The sequence below is a fragment of the Anser brachyrhynchus genome (genome assembly GCF_964034855.1).
Source record: "Anser brachyrhynchus genome assembly, chromosome: 1".
NCBI lineage: Eukaryota > Metazoa > Chordata > Aves > Anseriformes > Anatidae > Anser > Anser brachyrhynchus.
In genome coordinates this window covers 146,444,096-146,462,960 of record NC_137694.1, presented here as the reverse complement: position 1 = coordinate 146,462,960, position 18,865 = coordinate 146,444,096, and the positions used below count along the sequence as shown (strand labels likewise).

The 18,865-nt window shown below is 37.0% G+C and overlaps 1 protein-coding gene and 1 long non-coding RNA gene across 3 annotated transcripts in view; one reads left to right on the top strand and one right to left on the bottom strand.

The window, feature by feature from the left end:
• The window catches only part of LOC308199499, a 137,525-nt gene that overhangs the window by 87,900 nt on the left and 30,760 nt on the right, over positions 1 to 18,865 (top strand). The window lies entirely within an intron of this gene.
• Positions 7,561 to 18,865, bottom strand: part of SLC5A7 (solute carrier family 5 member 7) — a 30,762-nt gene continuing 19,457 nt past the window's right edge. For both annotated transcript variants that reach the window (XM_080603714.1, XM_080603715.1), the window contains exons 6-9: positions 18,278 to 18,421; positions 16,257 to 16,410; positions 14,922 to 15,139; positions 7,561 to 14,164 (exon numbers count right to left, since the gene is read on the bottom strand). In XM_080603714.1, the coding sequence (XP_080459840.1) occupies positions 13,541 to 14,164; positions 14,922 to 15,139; positions 16,257 to 16,410; positions 18,278 to 18,421 (1,140 nt within the window). In that variant the 3' untranslated portion in view covers positions 7,561 to 13,540. The remainder of the gene's footprint in view (positions 14,165 to 14,921; positions 15,140 to 16,256; positions 16,411 to 18,277; positions 18,422 to 18,865) is intronic.

Sequence of the window (18,865 nt, the reverse complement as noted above, 5' to 3'; positions counted from 1 at the left end):
AGATTTTAACTGCAACGGGCTCAGAACTGGTGGTGGTGATTTATATTTCACTCTCGCTCTTGATTTCACTTTGATGTCCATTCAAAATGATTGACTTGCAAAGTAGTTCTTCTTCCGTTGGGTCTAGAAGAGTGAAGATGAATAATCATGGAGATTTTGTTCCAAGAAGAATATCTGTGTATCATCCATATCATTTTGGAAGAAGAGGATAATGCAACTATAAAATAACATGTTTTAATTACGTATATTTTTACTCACAGTATATTTACTGTGGAATTCCTGACAGTTATTTTGAAGATGCCTTTGACTTTTCACTTATACATATTTCTCTTTAGATAATTGAAAAAATCTACTAGCAGAAGACACTAAACTATGGATTGAGGCTATGAATGAAACATTGTTGTTCTCTTACTATAAGTTAACATATTTCAAAGATTATACATTTCAACTCATCCTAAAATGACTTAAAATGTGAGTTCTAATAAAGTTCTCTCAGCTTATGTACTTACAAGGTTCTATGTATGCATGCAATTAATTTACTGCTCTATTTGCAATACTATTAGAATTGCTTCAGTGTTCTTGAGATTACATTGTCAGTTGTGCACAAAACTTAAAGTTTACAAGAAAAACATTAAATTTTAACCAATTGGGTAACTAATCTGGGAACCATATGAAAAATGCTATTGTGTTCAATTATTTTTTTGTAATAATACTTGGCCCAGAACAGGAGACAAGTATAAACATAAATCCTGGCTTAAAGAGTTTGCAATTTAAAGCCCTTCAGAAAATTACTTACATGCATATGAAAAATCCAATTAACATTAAAGTTATGCACTGTCAAATACAGGGAATGGTTGTTTTCTAACACAGGATTAGTATTAATGTATGATATTGGCAGCATATGGTTGACAGGCTGTCGAAGACATGCTGTTACTTCAGGGTTTCTTTAGTAATTGGCTTCAAAATACATTTTATTATTTGAAAAAAAGAACAGTTCTGAAAGAGCCAGCAATGCAACTGAAATATCTATGATGAGATATACATAGTAAAACCTTGAGTTGTAGATAATGAAAGCACAGATAAATTGTAAGAGCAATAACCCAGACCTTAAAAACAGGTTGGAGAAATGAACAACTACAAAGTTCATTACCTGTAATCCTACAGGATTCACATTTCTTTTGAGGGAGGATCATTGCAGGCATAGACGCAGAACACTGAATTTATAAGCCTCTAAGATGTTTCTAATTTCCCTGTCAAATACATGAATTTTGGAAAAGAGTAGGCAGTTTATGTGAAATGAAATGCTTCTTTGAAAAAAACATTATCATACCAAATTAGCAATTGCTAATTGAGTGCCAGATACAGTATCTGACTGGAAGGGGGTATCTTTGCATGGCAATGTGACAGCTTTATAAATACTCTACTACAGGAAATTCTTCTGCATGTCTAATTGTTAACACCACATTGCATTCACAAGGTTATATAAAAGCTGCCAGACATTACTTAGAACAAATGAGAGCCAAAGAACACCCAGCTTTCAAGTTAGTATTGCTAATAATATTGTACAGGGGAAGTGTCTGTCAAAGCAGAGGTCTAGGGATGTATGTATAGCTTCCATTATTATTTATATTACAACAGTATGCAGGTATTCCAGACAAATTTAGTTCTCCTTAGACACACTGCATACAGATAGAAAGGGATGTTGCCTTTGAGAGCTTAAATCAAAACAAGATAGGTGAGACAAGGAAAAGCAGAGGAAAAAAGATACATACTTCTACATACAAAAAGATTTACTTCTGGCCAGCCAACAAGTGAGTGACAGGCAGATGGGCTGAGTCCATTCCCCTTGCCCTTCCCCAAGAACTGTTCAGGGCAGGCATTCTAGCCGCCCAGATGGCCTGATCTAGAACAGCGGCATCAAACACCTGCTTTGCAAAGGTGCCCATGACCAAGATACCTGGGAAGACAATTTTGAGTGGATCTGCCAGCTATCCAGTCCGTTGTACTGCAGACAATGCCATTACCCTTCTGGTTCCAAGGCTTCTGTTAGGTATATAAAACAGGATGCTTGAGAAGCACATAGCCTAAGCTGGACTTTATTACTATTTTATTTTTATAAGCAAAGATATAAGAGGAAGCTCAGAAGTTGTGTGCTTAGCTAGCTTGCCCTTGTTCTGCCATGTTATCCTTCATAGTTTTACACATATACTCTTCCTTAGGTGTACGTGAATAATTTTCCCTACGTTTTCATATTGTTCTTCAGCACAGTGAACCAGCAGATATTTGGCCTTTGCAAAAATTGTAAAAATCAAGATGTAAGCAAAGGAAGAAATTGTGTAAGCTATAGAAATTAGACAAGGACACTAGTACAATAGTCTGGTGCAAATATTCATTAGGGTGCAAATATTTGTTAGAACAAATAAATATGTGATCCTACCTTTCCCTTATCTTCTGTTCTTAGTGCAGCTTAGAAAACCAAAGCTAGGACAAACAGTGTGTAGTCTTGCAAGAAGGAACTTGCATCAAAGGCCTGCTCCAGCCCTCTCTAATGTTTCTTCTCTTGCAAGGCAAAGGATACCATCCACGTTAATCTTTTTTTTTTTTTTTTTTTTTTAACTCCTTGTCACAGATCCTCAGTTTCAATGAATCTTGGTAGATCTGTATTTAGAAAAGTAATTTCTTGATGTCTTAATGACTGTTGCAAGACTCCATTACCTATCCAGAAGCCGTCTATTCATACAAAGTATTTATATACAGGTAACTACTGGCTATCACATAGCCACGCCATAGAGGGGTGCAGGACAAACATATCTAATGTTTCCAGTCCCTCTTCTGCTTTTGGAAATGCCTTGATTTAGGAATCAAGGTTATTCGCTGTTAGTGCCTATCATTATTCCCAATTTGCTTAAGGTCTGCAGACATATACTGCAAGTAAGGCACAACATTTTTATTTTTTTTTAATAATGGTCTTGGTACAGGAAATTATTACCCTCAACATTCTGCATGATTAAGAACAATTCCAGCCTATGCATTTCAAATGGGGTGGAAAATCAGATGTTCTTCACTGCTAACATTCTCACAATGGCTCATTTTGTGATTAACAAGAATCTCACTAATGTGACTTTTATTTTTGAATATTCAATTGCAGTTTGTACGCCTTTACTTGCATACCCACTATTTGTTTTTAAACTACTTTGGCATACAGTGACAGCAGAGGCAGGACCATTAGCCTTCATTACAAAACTGAGTAATGGAAACACTCATCATTATCCTGATAATGCCATTCAGTGTCATACTGCCAAATGCCTATTTTCACTGACATTTCTGCTCACAACTGCAGATACTGTAATTGCTATGAGACTTCCTCATTTTTTGGTGTGCTCATTTTTAAATGACAATATTGTGAAATATATCTGTCTACTGATAGTTTCTCTAGTCCCATTGAAAACCTTTTCAGTATTCCTTAGGTTGTTGTAGTGCAACATAAATCTACAGAAGTTAATGTTGAGAGGAAAATGGGTGAGGGGTGCAACTTGAAATGCTTTACTAGATTAGGTGAAATAGAATGACATGAGAAATCCCTCATACAAAACCTTTCTTTTTGAACATATAGGCTACAAGACTTAACTCATTTTTGTTTGTGCCTTGCCTATACTTGTGCATATACTTTTCTCATAGTGTATCTGAATAGAAACTTCTTATGAATGAAAATTAGTTTTAAAAAGGCTTTGCCAAGCATCCCAAGTTTTAATGCAAACATTCATGCGAGATGAGTTAAGCATACATTGTACTCAGTTCACTGGGCATAAGACTGAACTGTTTGAAAAGCTCCAGATTTAAGTTTGTATATCTACTTTGAAGTAGCTTCAACAGATTTAATATTCCAGGAGCTAACATTCAACACTTTCTGTAAAATGAGCTTTCTGAAAATGAGCTCCCCTTAAAATATCAGCACTGAAATCCTGCCAGAGGTCCTGCTCAGGAATGAAGGTTCCATCTTTCCCTTTTAGCATCAAAATAAGCTTCTTATGAAAATCTATCTTATTTATTTTCTTATTCAAATGTTATGTTATTCTGCTAAAAAGACATTTCCATGATGTTATAAGCAATTTTGAAAAGTGAAATCCTTGAGGATACTTCACTAGAAGCAGAAAAACAGAAATTATACTGATGGAAAATATAAAGTTGTTTTTCAAATCTAAAATTGAATGACCGTGTTTTCCCTTTAATGTGGAGTCATTAGCTGCATGGATAGCTGCTATAGTAAGTGTATGATCAAATGTCAGGCAGTGTGCAAATATCGTACTAATTTATGCAGTAGAGGAATACCAATCAGCCCTTGGCAGTAACCATGACTGGATGACTGGATCACTGGATGACTAGAGTTTTAACTTTTTGGGTCTGAATCTTACTTTCATTTTCTCCCACAGTAAGTGTTTCTACAAATTCTGCCTCCACATGTGCAGCTGATCATGCTGGACAGCATGTTTCAAGTGTGATGCTAGGAAGAATTCCTGATCTTGTGCCTGCAATCTGGAGGCACCATGAGATGACTTTCCAGACATTTACATTTTTATTGGCAGTTGTCTTGACAAAGTTTGGAGTAAAATAATCTCCCATTAGAACTAGGATTCATATATATATATTTTTCCTTTTATCATGGAGTAATAAGCCAGAACCTACTGTTCTGTGCAGCTTTATACATTGTGCTTAGGGACATGGTTTAGTGGGTGATATTGGTGGTAGGGGGATAGTTGGACCAGATGATCTTGGAGGTCTTTTCCAACCTTAATGATTCTATGATACATATTGAATAACTCATTTTAATAACCTACCTTAAAACTTATGAAATGGCAGTTGTCCTGTTGAGGTTGTGTCTTGCATCTAGTTACTGAAGTTTATCAATGATCTGCAGTTACTATTTTGTTTTGAAAGTATAATTAAAGTATACATTAACCAATATCCTGCATAACAGACAACAGATATAAAAAGACATCATCTCTTCAAATATTGGTTTCCTCACGGACAGGGTACAGGAATGAAGCAGGGGAACTTATTAGTTTCTTTATTTGCTGTAACATTTTTTTACAGTCACACAGAATACTAAATTTTACATAGCTCTCTGGTATACCAGCATCGGCCAATTATATTACTGCTGGTAATCAGTTTACTTATCTGTCATATTTCTGTCACATTGACTTTGTGTGTAAGAATGCACACTGTGCAGTCTAGAAATCTTTTCCATTGTTTATATTTGTATTCATCTCACATGCTGAGCAACTAGGCTTGCACTTCATGGGATGAAAACAGTAGTGGTTGATCTGTTGGAGTTGGAGTGAAGTGAGTTGGAGTACTGGAGTGAAAACCTTATTGTGAAAGAAGGCAAATTAAGACACTCTGGTATCTTTCAAATGTGCTAGTATATAGGAGGGGAAAAAAAAAAAAAGCCTTAACATTTGTTAAAGTAATAGCTTGTAGAATTGCTCAATATTGCATACAATTTAACCCAATACAACTTGTTTTTTGTTCATTTGTTTGTTTGTTGTTGGTTATTCTATGAGATAACACAACTGTCTTTAAATGAAAGCTCTCTCACCTGATTCAAGGTCAGTATGTAGGCATTATGCAAGTTCATGCCCAGAGCACCTACTGTGGAGCCAAGGACAGGCTAAAATTTTATGCAGCAATAACCCAGAACAATGTAATCATCAAAGAAAGGAGACACAGAATGAGGACCAAAAGGCTGTTGGGCAGCAGGCACCATTTAATTCCTCTCACCATTGGCATGCTTCTGCCAAACCTAACAGAAGAATTTTGCTGTCACATCTCTGCAGCTTTTACTGGCATAACTAACATAAAGCAGAAACGTCTGTTGTCAAAATATCATCAAAGATAATCTGTGTTTTACCTAATCATGCTGAAATCATGACAAGATGGATAACTGGAGCTGCTTCACTCCTTGCGTGACATCCTCTCTGTGACCCATCATTTTTGAGGGCATCTTTCTCTTTAAGTCTTCCTGAAAACTGTGTCCAACATTTTGATGGATGTGAACTGCTGAGTAATAGAGTAATACAAAGTGCAGTGCAGCACTCTAATCTCAGTTATTAACGTGCAGATAATAATTACATTCCATTAGTAAATTGGCAGGATATATTCAGTTCTTTTGCTTGCAGTAAAATTTATTGGTATTTTGGCAAAATATGCCTCATCCATTTCCAAACAAGTAAGCGAATTTTAGTGCTTCAAGTCATAACCACAGAAAACTCGTACTTGGAAGAACTAACAAGTGGCTAAGAATTGATTGGCTTCTGACATTTTACATTGAAAGATGGCTACCAATTGCACTACTTCTGTTTTTTATCTACAATATTCCAACTAGAAGACTATTTCAGAAATTCAATCATTTGGTGAGGAATTTGTTCCTAATTTCCATTCCAGATTTATTCTTTACTATTGTATATTCATTTGTATTAGAATTAATGCATAATTTTTTCAGCTTAAATATCTCCTTTCATTGCTCTTTGTATACAAAGATAATTTAATCTCTTTCAGCATTCAAGATTTTTTTTCTTTCTTTTTTTTTTCTGTCACCAGATCTTTTCAAATGATGTATGTACACTTTAATTCAAATCCGAAATAGCCCCCCTTCTTACCTGTGCATTGATTGTTTGAGGAGGAACTCTACTACCAGGAGGGCCAAAAATACTTTGTTTCCTGCCATTGTAACAGTATTATTTTTTTTTTCCCCAAGCTCTGGCAGAGTTCAACTGTTGACATGATCATACAGTTTGAAGCAGTATTTCTTTCACTAATAATATTAAAATTGTTTCTGTTCACTTTCAAGATAAATTCTTTAGTCCTACATAACTCATTACGTAACCTCAGCAAAAGCTTTTTACAAATCCTTTTTCATCTTGAGAACTATTCTATTGTGCTTTCCCTACTCTGTATTTGATGTTGTCACATTCTGCTTCGGTAGTTCTAGTTCTTCACCTCATTACCCAGGTTTCCTGCATTACTCCACAAACAGCTTCATTACTTCCTTCTGATTTCATGATATTTCCTAAATCAGTTCAATATAGCCAACCTGATCAATTCTCTCACCCACAGAAGTTTGTTCATTCAATTTCTTCCGTTTGTTCTTTCATTCCTTCTTTCATTCCTTCTTTCATTCTTTTGTTCTGGTGTCTTTTATCTTATTCTTTAGTATAGCCTTATTCCAGACCACAGCCTTGTTGTTTACATTGTTTTTCACCTGTTATTTTTTAACACCGACAGTGGAGACAGCATAAATCTCTCCCAGCCATAACAAAACACTTGCCTCCTAGATGGATGTTTTCCTTCATCTATTTTTGTAGTCTTGGTTGCAGAAAGTCAGTGCTCCAGGCAGTCAGGTGTAAACTCCCCTGAGAACTATGCTCTTTCTGTGAGTGGTTCCTAAAGACTAAACATCTCAAAGTCCTCTCCCTCACACCAATTCCTGAGACATCTGTTTGGTGTGATCATAGTCATGGCTTCAGCCTCCTCCTCAAGGAGCAAGGGGTGGGCCACATCACCAATGTTTAGACATTTGTATGGGTATTTCTAGGTTGTGATCCATCTCCTGGCAATGTGTGTATTTTGGTGAGATTAATCATATGTGTCAGCTTCTCTCCTTTGACCACAAAGGAAGCCCAGATCAGGAGAGGAGAACTGCTTTGTTTCTCCATGAGGCTGTATCCACACCACAAAACTGAAGGTGTTCAGGCATGTTCCTGGACAGTGAACACATCTGGCTTGAGGCTATGCCAACAACCTCTTGCAAAAGGATGACTGCTTGTGAAGAGTCCATTGGGAAAGGCTCTTTAGAGCCCTTGGATCAGTTTAGTCCCTTAGTTATGCCTGGGGGCTGTATGGGAGAGAGATGTATGACTTGAGACAAAAGCAGTCTGGGGACAACCTTAATGGCCTGGCACCAATTCTGGGTATCATTTCACATTGTAACAATGTCTTCTTTAAACCTCTTATAACTTTGTCCCACGTCTGGTGTAATTCTCCTCCAACCTTTCCAGTGGGAAGTACTGTCCCAGCCAGGAAGAATTAATGGTGTTTTGATGTACCCAGGTTCACTACTTTCAAGTGGAAAACTACTCAGTATTTGTGGTCTTTTCAGTTCCTTTCGTGGATATTAAACTGCTTGGTAACTAAATATACTCTAAAGAGAGGGTACGTTTCATGTAATTGCTCAATATTCTATTGTCATCAGTCTTTGTGTGGCTGTGGTGGAAAGTGAATGGTTCAATATTCCTTGATAAAAATGCTTATATTAAAGAGCTTAATTTCTTTCTCTGCCTATTTACTTCTCCACTGTTTGTTTTTATGCCCACTCTCCCTTTTGTGAATTTGACAGGAAAATATGGAATAATTTTTGCTGTGGTTCTGGCACAGCTGGCCTGCATATGACATTTTACCTACGTTGTCATGTGCCGAAGTAGTTCATTAATGCTTCCAAAGCAATCATCACTACATCTTATTTTTTTTTTCTTGTCCTTTTAACCCAGCAGAATTATGGAATTGCTTTCATTCTGAGATGTAAGTTACAAGACATCCGGGCTTTTGCCTTAACATGTGCTTTATTTTTTCAAAGGTACCAGTGGGAATTCAGCTCCAGAACTGCAAGGAAGGCCAGAGCCCTGCAGCATCAAAGAAATGTCTGAGCTATGTCACATTGTTTGATATTCATAGGCTCTGTTTTGCTCCATGAGTGGGTGCCTCTGCCCTTGAAAACATGCCAGTGCTCCTTATTTCTTCCATCCACGGGTGGATGGTATTGCCCACATATTTTTGTAAAGCAGCTGGGAGATAAAATACACTGTATATTTGGCATGTCATTATAGTAACATTACAATAGCTATTGTGTCTTTGTGTACAGTAGATATTTGTGTCTTTGGATATTAAATCAAGATTTTAGTAGGAGGATAAAAGCAGAGCTTTCATTTTTAGTCAGCTAAAATTTTGATTTCTACATAATTGCATTCATAACACATTCAGTGCCTATGATGACTTTATGTCCCTCTACAAAGGGCTCATCCTCTATGTGAAGAATTGTCAAACCCTTTCTCCAGTCCACTCTCATGAAAGGTGGAACTAAACCTGCAACTTCTAGGCACGTGCATTCCTGCTCCCATAGCACATTTGTGCTCCTTGTCAACCCTGCCAATGCTGTCAATCCTCCTGTACTCTAGTACAACACTTGCAAGAGAAAGATCCCTCCCAGTGCATCTGTGGGAGGGAGTCCTGTTGGGCTTCAGTCCCATTTCTGTATTTCGTGGGGCTCAGGGGTCTCTGCTGTTCTTCATGGCTGTGACAGTGAGGAGGAGATTACTGAGATATGAACTTTGCTTCTGACACAAGGACCAGGTTTTGGAGCAGGTCTGTAGGGAGGCTCAGCTGCAGCCCCACTGAACCCCCAGGCCAGGGCCAGATTCCTCTTGGCCAAGTTCACCTCACTTCTACTGGGCTGCACCCATGACATAAAACCTCTGGTGACGCTGAGCGATAATAAAATAAATGCCTTTATTTTCAATAGATGGACAAAACAGACCCAAAACTAGACAGTATTTTCCTGAATTGCATGGGCACTATTGAATACAATACAAATGATGTTAAAACATATATATCTATATTACGCTTCTTATCTGCTTTGTTAGTTATAGTCTTTATATAACATCTCTGACACAGACAAAAATATACTTTTTAATTTTTAACAACAGCCACAAATACTGCCCTGATTAATAACAGACTTACAATAACTCACTGTCTAACTGCACATGGTACTTGATCAAATATGCTTGAAGGGCAGAAGGAAAAATGAGTAACAATTTTTTTCCTACGAGAAATATTTGAAATCCTAAATTATTGCACTATAAGAAAATAAAAGACTAAGTCTGACTTTTACTTTATTTGATCACTTAATGTTTACATTCAGTTCAGGTTCACAAAAGCATGTTTTATTTATAATACATATACTATCCCATATGGATAAATATAGATGAAATTATAACTTTTTTTGATGTCTCAGCTACGTATTAACTTTGATTTTATGAACACATTTCATGCAAAGGAGGTAAAAAAACCTGTCAAATAATTGTTATTCACAGATGTTAAGAATCTAAAAGTGAAGTGTATGATCTTGATATGAATATTTTATCTAGAAATCTTAGGCTCAGAAACAATAACCTCTGTGTCTGAAAACGAGCTGTTTACTTCACTCATTGTAGATCCAATTTACTGCACACACTACTACTGTCTACAAATAGCAAAAGTGGAGAAGGAACATTTGATGATTCACAGGAAAATAAAGTCTACTTGAAGAATCACATCCTATTGGCATTTTGCCTGTAGAAACAACTTGGTTGTATTCTGTTCTCTCTTTCTCTCTCTCTCTCTCTTTTTTTTTTTTCTTTTCTTTTTTCTTTTTTTTTCTGCAGCTGTCATAGATACGGCCTTTGGTTATATGATCAGCTTTGTATAAATCTACTGGTAGGATAGATGAGCTAAGGCAAGAAAACTTGTAAACAGACTTTGCATGGATTGTTTTAGTTTGGATTGTGAAATCATCCAGTCCACAGTGCAGCCCACCAGTGCAGCCACTGCAGCCATTGTTGGACTCATGCAAAGACACACTCGGAGACTTGCCATGTAGAAAGCAGAGCTGAGGTCAAACTATGAACAGACTTCTGTGTTGCTTCTACCTTTTGCATGATAAACCTTCCATGGCTTGTAACAGTGCAATAACCTTTCAGTTTCCTCAGAGAGGACTGGAAAACCTTGTAGGAACCATTTTCTCGCAGAAAGTGTAGTTCCATCTAACCAGGAAAACTTTGCAAAATCACAGTGATCTCACAAGAATATTCAATAGGATAAACACTATAAAATATTCTGATAATGTTGAAAGCATCTGGGTTGAAATTTTTGGACCAACACATTTTAATTTTTCATTTGACATTTCATATTAAGCATTTTAAAAGCCTTTATGTTTTTATAGCAATGAGGGAATACAAGAGAAATAAAATACCTTAAAAGAGTCCAGCTGAATCCCCTTGCCCATTTCCCTCTTCTCCCACTCTTGAGAATTTTGAAATACATAATACAGAAATGCTGCTGGCCAATATGCAGCTTCTCATAGTGAAATTTTACCAATTCCTAGACAAAACAAAAGTAAGATAAAAATTTCAGGAAAATTTATAGGTAGCTGTCAATCAGGATCCCCTAACTTAATTTGAAACCTCAATGTAAAGCATTGGCTATGGAAGCAGGTAAAACTCACTTGGTATTTCCTCATAAAAAGGGATTCAGGCTAGCGGATTCGGGTCAGAAACAGATAATTCACCAGTGGCTCTGTTCTTCCCTCTCTTTCTTCCAGGCGATTTCTTTCTGCTTCTCTTTTCCATTGTTCAATAGGCAATGAACAGTCTGGGCTCGTGTCTGGTTTGTGAGATCTGCAGCACCCTGAAATTCATCAGTAGCTTGTTCACTCACCCCACAGGAACTTATATTCTCTTTGCTATATTGACTCTTCTGGGGTTTGGTGTAGATCTTGATTTTGATTTCCTTTGCCCAGACCACACCCAATACTTTTTCACAGAGTAATACTGCAGTTCACAATGCATACCCAGAACTCAAATGTAGTATTATTCCTAATGCACTGTATGCAGGAAAAAATAATATCTCTAAAATTAATTTTATCTACATATAAAATATATATATGCCATTAAAACTCCACAAAAGGAGCAAAAACATATCTAAGGATTCAACCTTGAGAAAGTTTATGTCAACACTGAATGTACAAGTTGATGGCTTCTTCCTTTAGCAGCAAAACCTATTCTTACACTTTCTATCCTCCAGCATATTTCCTCCTGCTGTAGATGTTAAGAAGAAATTTTCACCAGTGACTAGCAAGAGGAAGATATCTGGATTTCACTTGCATGTTTTGTATCATGTGTAGATATTAAAAAGAATTACTGGAGCATAACTCTTAATTGTACTAGCTATTAGATCTTCCACTGTGAAAGGCACGGTACTAATGAGGACCAATCATCTCAGCCGTGGGCAAACGGAAACAAAATTGCGTGTTCCCTGCTGGCCAGACCGAAGTCAGAAGAGGCTTAATCTCCCTACTTTGATGCTCCTAGCCAGCTTTACAATTTATGAGTGAAGTCACACCTGTGCCTGACCGCTGCTGGTGCTCCACAGACCCACCAAGTTTGCCCAGGAGGATAGCTGTTATAAAGGAGTCTAGTCTATATAGACAATGCTGTGTGTTTTGCTGTGCTTGTGGGTTCGGCTTTCCTTTCAGATCCCCTCCAAGCTGCTGCTGCTGCTTCTGGAGGTGGACACTTATAGACATGGAAAGCTCTCCACCAAGCTTCTCTTCCCATAGGAAATCAATTTTTTGAGAAAAGGTGATTTTCCATGGAAAATTTACTCTTTCCAGAGTAATCCCAGCAAGTCCAACCCAAAAGACTTTTTGTTGTATTTGAGACTATGCTTTTTTTTTTTTTTTTTTAATAAGTGAAAAATGGGCATTTTCCCCATGGAAAGCCCTTTAATCTTAATTTTTTCAAGCAGCCTCCTTCATTCTCTTTACTTTTCAATATTTGCTCCATTGTTGTGGTTGCTCGGTGTCAGACTGATTTGCTTAGTGTTCATTTTGATGATAAATCAAGATAAGGCTTCTTTCTACAACATTGCAAAGTTCTATTCAGTTTATAAAAGTTCTGTCATTTTTCACAAGTTGAGTTTCAACTCTAATTATTGCTTTAAAATTGTTGTTATCCTCCATTGGTGACAGCCACTAAACACAGGAAAAAAGAACACCTATAATTACATACTTTGCTTAAGGTCATCTTGCGTTAGGTATAACATCACTTTAAACCTGTGATTTAATCTTTTTTTTTTTAATGAATATATAATGTTTAGCACTCCCATAAGGAATTTATTAATATTTGCACATTTTACTGTCTTATACAAATTATAAAATACTAGATTTGTATTCTTTGAAACACTTTATGAGGAAAAGAATACCAAACCAAAAACCCAAGGAAGTTATATATCTGTCTGCCCAGGCAACTAGCTCTTTAGTAATAAATCACTTATAGCTGTGACAATATATTTTCATACAATTCCAATAAAATGACTGATAGTATTTCAAAGTGACTGTATTATAATTTCTTCATATGATGTCTTAGCTAAATAACTGTTGCACTTTTCTCCTACTTATATTTTCAATTGTAAATATTTTTTTAATTACATAGTGTATAGTTCTGGGTGGAAAGAAAGGGATCTGAGTGTATCTTTCAGTAAACAGACTATGATCTTATCCAACATGTCAGATAACACCAGATAAGAGTTCCTCCTATGGGATGCTCCTGGTCATAGAACCAACTTAAAGTGGTATTTTATTCCAAAGTTTTGTTTTTCTTCTGATAAAATGACTCTGACTATTCTTTGTAGAATACCCTGCTTTGCATTGCTTTGTCTGTGAGTATAGGACTTTTTAATTATCTTCAGTGTTGGACAGCTCTGGACTTGAATCAACATAATTAAAGGCTTCCTTGTTTGTGAATGTTGAAGTCAAAGTCAGACTGTGTCGTGGATTTACAGGTGCAAGTTCGTTTAATACAATATTGTCACTTTTTACAAGAGTTGCTTTGTCCATGTGTTCTCTGCTGTACCTCGCAACCACAGCATCAAGGAAGTCCAGCTTTGGTGGTAAAGTCCCACTCTCAAATAAGTATTTAGCTATGTAGGAGACTATAATGTTAGTAAAGAAGGAGGTAAGCATTGCAAGTGTTTTAAATGGGAATCGCTGGATATAGATATTATTTTCATCTGGATAGCAGCCAGGATAGTAGATCAAGGGCTGAAGGTAAAGGTATGGTTCTCCTCCAGTTATTCTGAGAACAAGGCCAAATAAATATCCTGCAATGGCACCATAGGTGTTGGTTCCTTTAATAAATAGCACACAGAGGAGCTGAGGGAATATGATGATATAAACAAGGTCAGAGCTGAGGTACCACAGGCCGTAAACAGATGAAGCCAGCAGTGCCATTGCTGTTGCTGATGCTCCAAACAGAAAAACAGTGATTCTCATGACCCACACGATTTCCCTGTCTGAGGCCTGCAAAAAAAGTGCAGTGTTAGGTGTTTTTTTGTGGTGATATACATATGCTTTCATTTATGAGCAGAGTATGTATAAGACACTACATTGTAAAAGGAAATTTTGCAAGACATTCAATAATATTTACAAACTAATATCTCTATCTCTATCTCTATCTCAAGCACAGGAAAAAAAAACAAGGGGTGTGGCTGTCAAGTTATTAATCTTTGTTTGTTTGGAAAAAGTTCGGAAATTTGATAGTGTGTCAAAGAAAAAACAACAACAGAGTTGTAGAAATAACTTTTAAAAATTACCACAATATGGATCAACAAGAAAAAAACATCTGTCAGAATATTTTTTCTCCATTTCCTAAGAAAATCTGTAACTCACTAGCCTGTTCTGTGCCTTTCCTCTGTGTCAAATGATTTCCTAAGAAATCAGTAATTCAGAAAGATGCCTTGTTTCATTAAGTATTTTAGGTAAAACTTATGGTTGCAACACTAATTAGGAGCTGTTTAGAATAAACTCCAGTGCCATGAAAACACTTGAAAGCTGTCTCCCCTGATCTTTTTCAACTGTGCCATTGGTTACAACCATAAATATTTTGTGACTTTCAATTTACTCAATATACTGTTAGGAAAGAAATGCTATACTTTTTCTAGTCATAGGCAGGAATGTGGAAGAGGTGTTTCATTAAGAAATGACACTCTGTGCTTCACCTAGTAAAAGTCTCACTGAAAATTTTTTCTAAAAGTAAAAAATGGAAATGTAATCTCACGTTTTGCCGAAATGAGAGCTGGTAAATGTTCCGAGCAAACATAGAACTTGCTGATAAAATCGAAGAGTCAGCCGATGACATGACGGCAGCAGATACCGCACCAAGGCCAAAGAATGAGATATAGACTGGACAAAGGTACTGGAGCACAATCGGTAAAATCATATCCGCTTCTTTTTTAGTCATGGGGTCAGGGACACCATACTCAGTCTGATTCCAGGCTGCAACATGGACACCAGTGTGTTGTGAGTAATGTGCAGTCATCAGCTACAGTATAGCTTTACTTCATGTATAGTAAAATATTTATATTGCTACATTTTCATTCGTATTCAGTGACTGAATTTGCTAGGGCTGGACCTAAGCATTTGAGAGAGGCACAGTCCCACTGATTTCTGTTAGGCAGATTTAATTCTGCTCAGCATTTTTCCTTACCTCTAAGCTAAGTTTGACCACATCCTGTGGTAATGCAGTAGAATGTGTAGTATTAAATCTACATGACTCATAAACACCATTTTCCTCAGTAAAATCAACCTGAGATCCAAGTTCATTTGTGATGTGTTTAACTACTCGCTTGAATTATTACAGGCTCAAAGCTCAAAGCCTTGTATCAAACATTTTTAATAGAGCTTTTCTAACAGCTGAGCTACATGGTCACTGCAATAGGGACAACTCTCACTATGACAACAAAGGTGACAAGGGTGTTTTGATCAAGACAATAAATTCCTGATAAATGACTTCCCTGAAACAACTAGAATAAAACCACAGTCACTTTACACTTATAACTGTTACGATAAAATAAAAATACTAGCATCTAACTCAAGAAAATGTGAGAGAACCAGCCCTGCAGACTCCCAGGTCAGTGCAGCAGGAGGGCAGGAGGTGCTCCAGGCACACAGCAGCAGTTCCCCTGCGGCCTGTGGAGCAGCCCCTGGTGGAGCAGACTGTCCCCCTGCAGCCCATGGGTCCCACACGGAGCAGATCTCCACGCTGCAGCCCGTGGAGGAGCCCCCGGTGGAGCAGGTGGATGTGGCCTGGAGGAGGCTGCAGCCCATGGAGCCCTACTGTAGTGCTGCTCAGGGGGAAGATGTAGAAGAAGATGTATGGGGGGAAGGTATTTTTAGTTTGCTTTTAGTTTCTCACTGTACTAGCCTGCTAGTGATAGGCAACAAATAATATTAATCTCCCTATGCTGAGTCTGTTCTGCCCATGATGGTAACTGTTGAATGATCTACCTGTCCTCATCTTAGACCATGAGATTTTTTTTTCTTAATGGGAAAAACTTAAAAACGTAATGGGGTTTTTACACATTTATTATACTACTCATTTTTAATCATTTACCTGTGGATGCTCCAATTGCACCAATGAGTATTGCAGGAAGAGCCATCACAAGACAGCCAAAAGCAGCCAGAAATGACAAAACTTGAGCATATGTGGCAGATGATGAAGAAAGAACCCGCTGGAAATATGCTTGCCATGGGATTCCTCCTAATGTCTGCAAAAACAATGGACAACATCCTGTTATTGAGGGCTGACAATGGATTTCTTTGCTATCATCATATAGAGAGAACATAGAAACATCTTTTGAATGCTGAAAGCTGTGATGCTGCTCTTTCATTCATTTATTGAATATCAGTCAGTTAATAATAGCTGTAACTTGCACTCTTGCAAGTAATGTTGGACCTTTGTAAGACTACTTAAATCCCACTCTTCTAGACAAGTTTTCCTTTGTACAATTAGCAACAACACTTCACATTTGTGTAGTTCTGTAATCTCAAGGTATTGTGAGCTGCATAAATATTTGATGAAGCCTTACAAAAATTTATAAAATAGTATTGGTATATCTCATATTTGGAGAACTTGGCTTCTCTCCTCAAAATTAGGTTAGTTACTGATAGGATTTGAAAGCAAAATTTTATCTTGCACTGTGAATGCATGTGATCATCTAAACAAGGCAACAAGTTCTGTGTACATTCAACCTGAGAATCTGAAAATAATTCTTCCACTGTCTTGATCAAATATGATACCACTATAAATTAGGTGCAAAGCAGTAAAAGAATGTTTTATTTTATGGTGGTAACTCTTCTCTTGTTTTGGGTATATATAAATGAAAATCCTGATTAGACTTAAAGTTATACCTGCAAAATATGATATAAAGGAGTCTTATCAAAGGCTGAAAAACAAGTGCTAAAATTCTCTCTTTGGAGCAACATTTGAATAGCCTCCACTGAGTAAATAACTGCCTATGACTAAACAGTATGGAAAGAAAACAAAGCAAATTGCTCACTAAACATGAACAGTCCAGTTTTACACACTAAATGAGGCAGGAGGCATTTGGATCTAATAGTGTGTGTCCAGGTGTTTCATATATGCTTCATGCACACACAGGGATCAAATGAATATTTCACAGGCAACTCAGATTTTGACATACTATTTATGAGTGCTTTCCTTTGCAGTATTAATAACATTCCCCTAACAAAGCTTTCAAAATATGTGTAAATTTATTGAGCTCTAATAAAACAAACAAGATGAAAAGGAAATGTGTCACAATTTTGCAACATCAGAGCTTTCCTTTGTTCATCAGCAGAGATGAAACCTTCAAACTTTCAACACAGAATTCAGCTACTTGTGCTAATGCCATACATTTGCTCTCTGAGAATGTCTAAAAAAAACTAAACTGGATAAAATGATGCGTTTTACTAACTCTATTGTCAGAAAACTCTGAAGATGTTTGGCTGAGATTGTTTAAAAAAATACAGACAAAAAAATCGCAAACTAGAGTATGATAACAAGTGCTGTAGAGTTGCTCAGGGACACTGAGAATGGAAAATGTTTTCTAATGGAAAGCGTTTAATATCCACCAATCCCATGTGTAATATATGGGTGTTAAATAATGAAAACCTTCAGTTCATTCTGGCATGTGTGTGTGTGTATGAATTCATCCATCCATCTCTGCAAAGCTTCTGCTACATCACCTTCACCTTAAGGAATATTTAATCATTTGTGTAATGTATTTATTGCCTTCTGCAATATATAAATTCCTTTGCCAAGAATGACATCAGTTAAGTATTAGCCACACACTTTTAATTAATTTTAGCATAAGTCAAGTCTTGCAGCCTGATGATATTTAAATTGCATTCCTGGCACCGCTGACTTTGACAGCCGTGCCACAATATTGTACTGATATTTCACTGAAATCATTCAAATGTGCAGAAATATTTAGCAGGAGTCAAGAGGGTAAGAGTTTTCAGGTTGCTGGAAACTCGGATAGACTCTGCTTTTTTTCTTTTTTTTTTCAGCTGTAACAGTAACACAGTGTGAGCACTTAGATGCTTCATTCCTTCACACAAGCCACCACTCACCAGTAAAAGAAAATTGTCCAGCCATGTGTAAATGTCAAGTGAGTTGATAGATCCAAGCCAAGGTGCTTGGTGCACCTGGTGCACAGCTGTGAACCCAATGTCTGTTACTGCAGGATGGGACATCGCAAAGGGTACACTGATCCACTGTAACCAAAGAGAAACACTCTGTTCAATTCTAATGTAGGCATGATAAACCCATGAAATTATATTAACGTTGGTTTGTTTCTCTTCTTCTTGCATGCTGCAAATCAAATTACAAGTTCACGTGCAGAATAGTCAGACTATGTGCCAGAGGAACATCTCCAAAATCCAGAGAGCTTGGTAAGAGATAGCTTACCTCTGTCCCGGACAGTGTGAGTGTGAGTAGAGAATTAATCAGTGTAAATCATACCACCAGCAGGAGACACATTTATATATTTTCATTATGTTTTCCCTAAATTCCGCATATAGTCTTTACACCCTTTCCTGAACCACACTATAGAGCAATATCTACATATAAAAGCATGCAAAAGATTCAGGATTTCTCAGTATAGGGGGACGAGACATCACAAACACAACTGAAGAATTGAAAATTTGTTTCTAATTTAA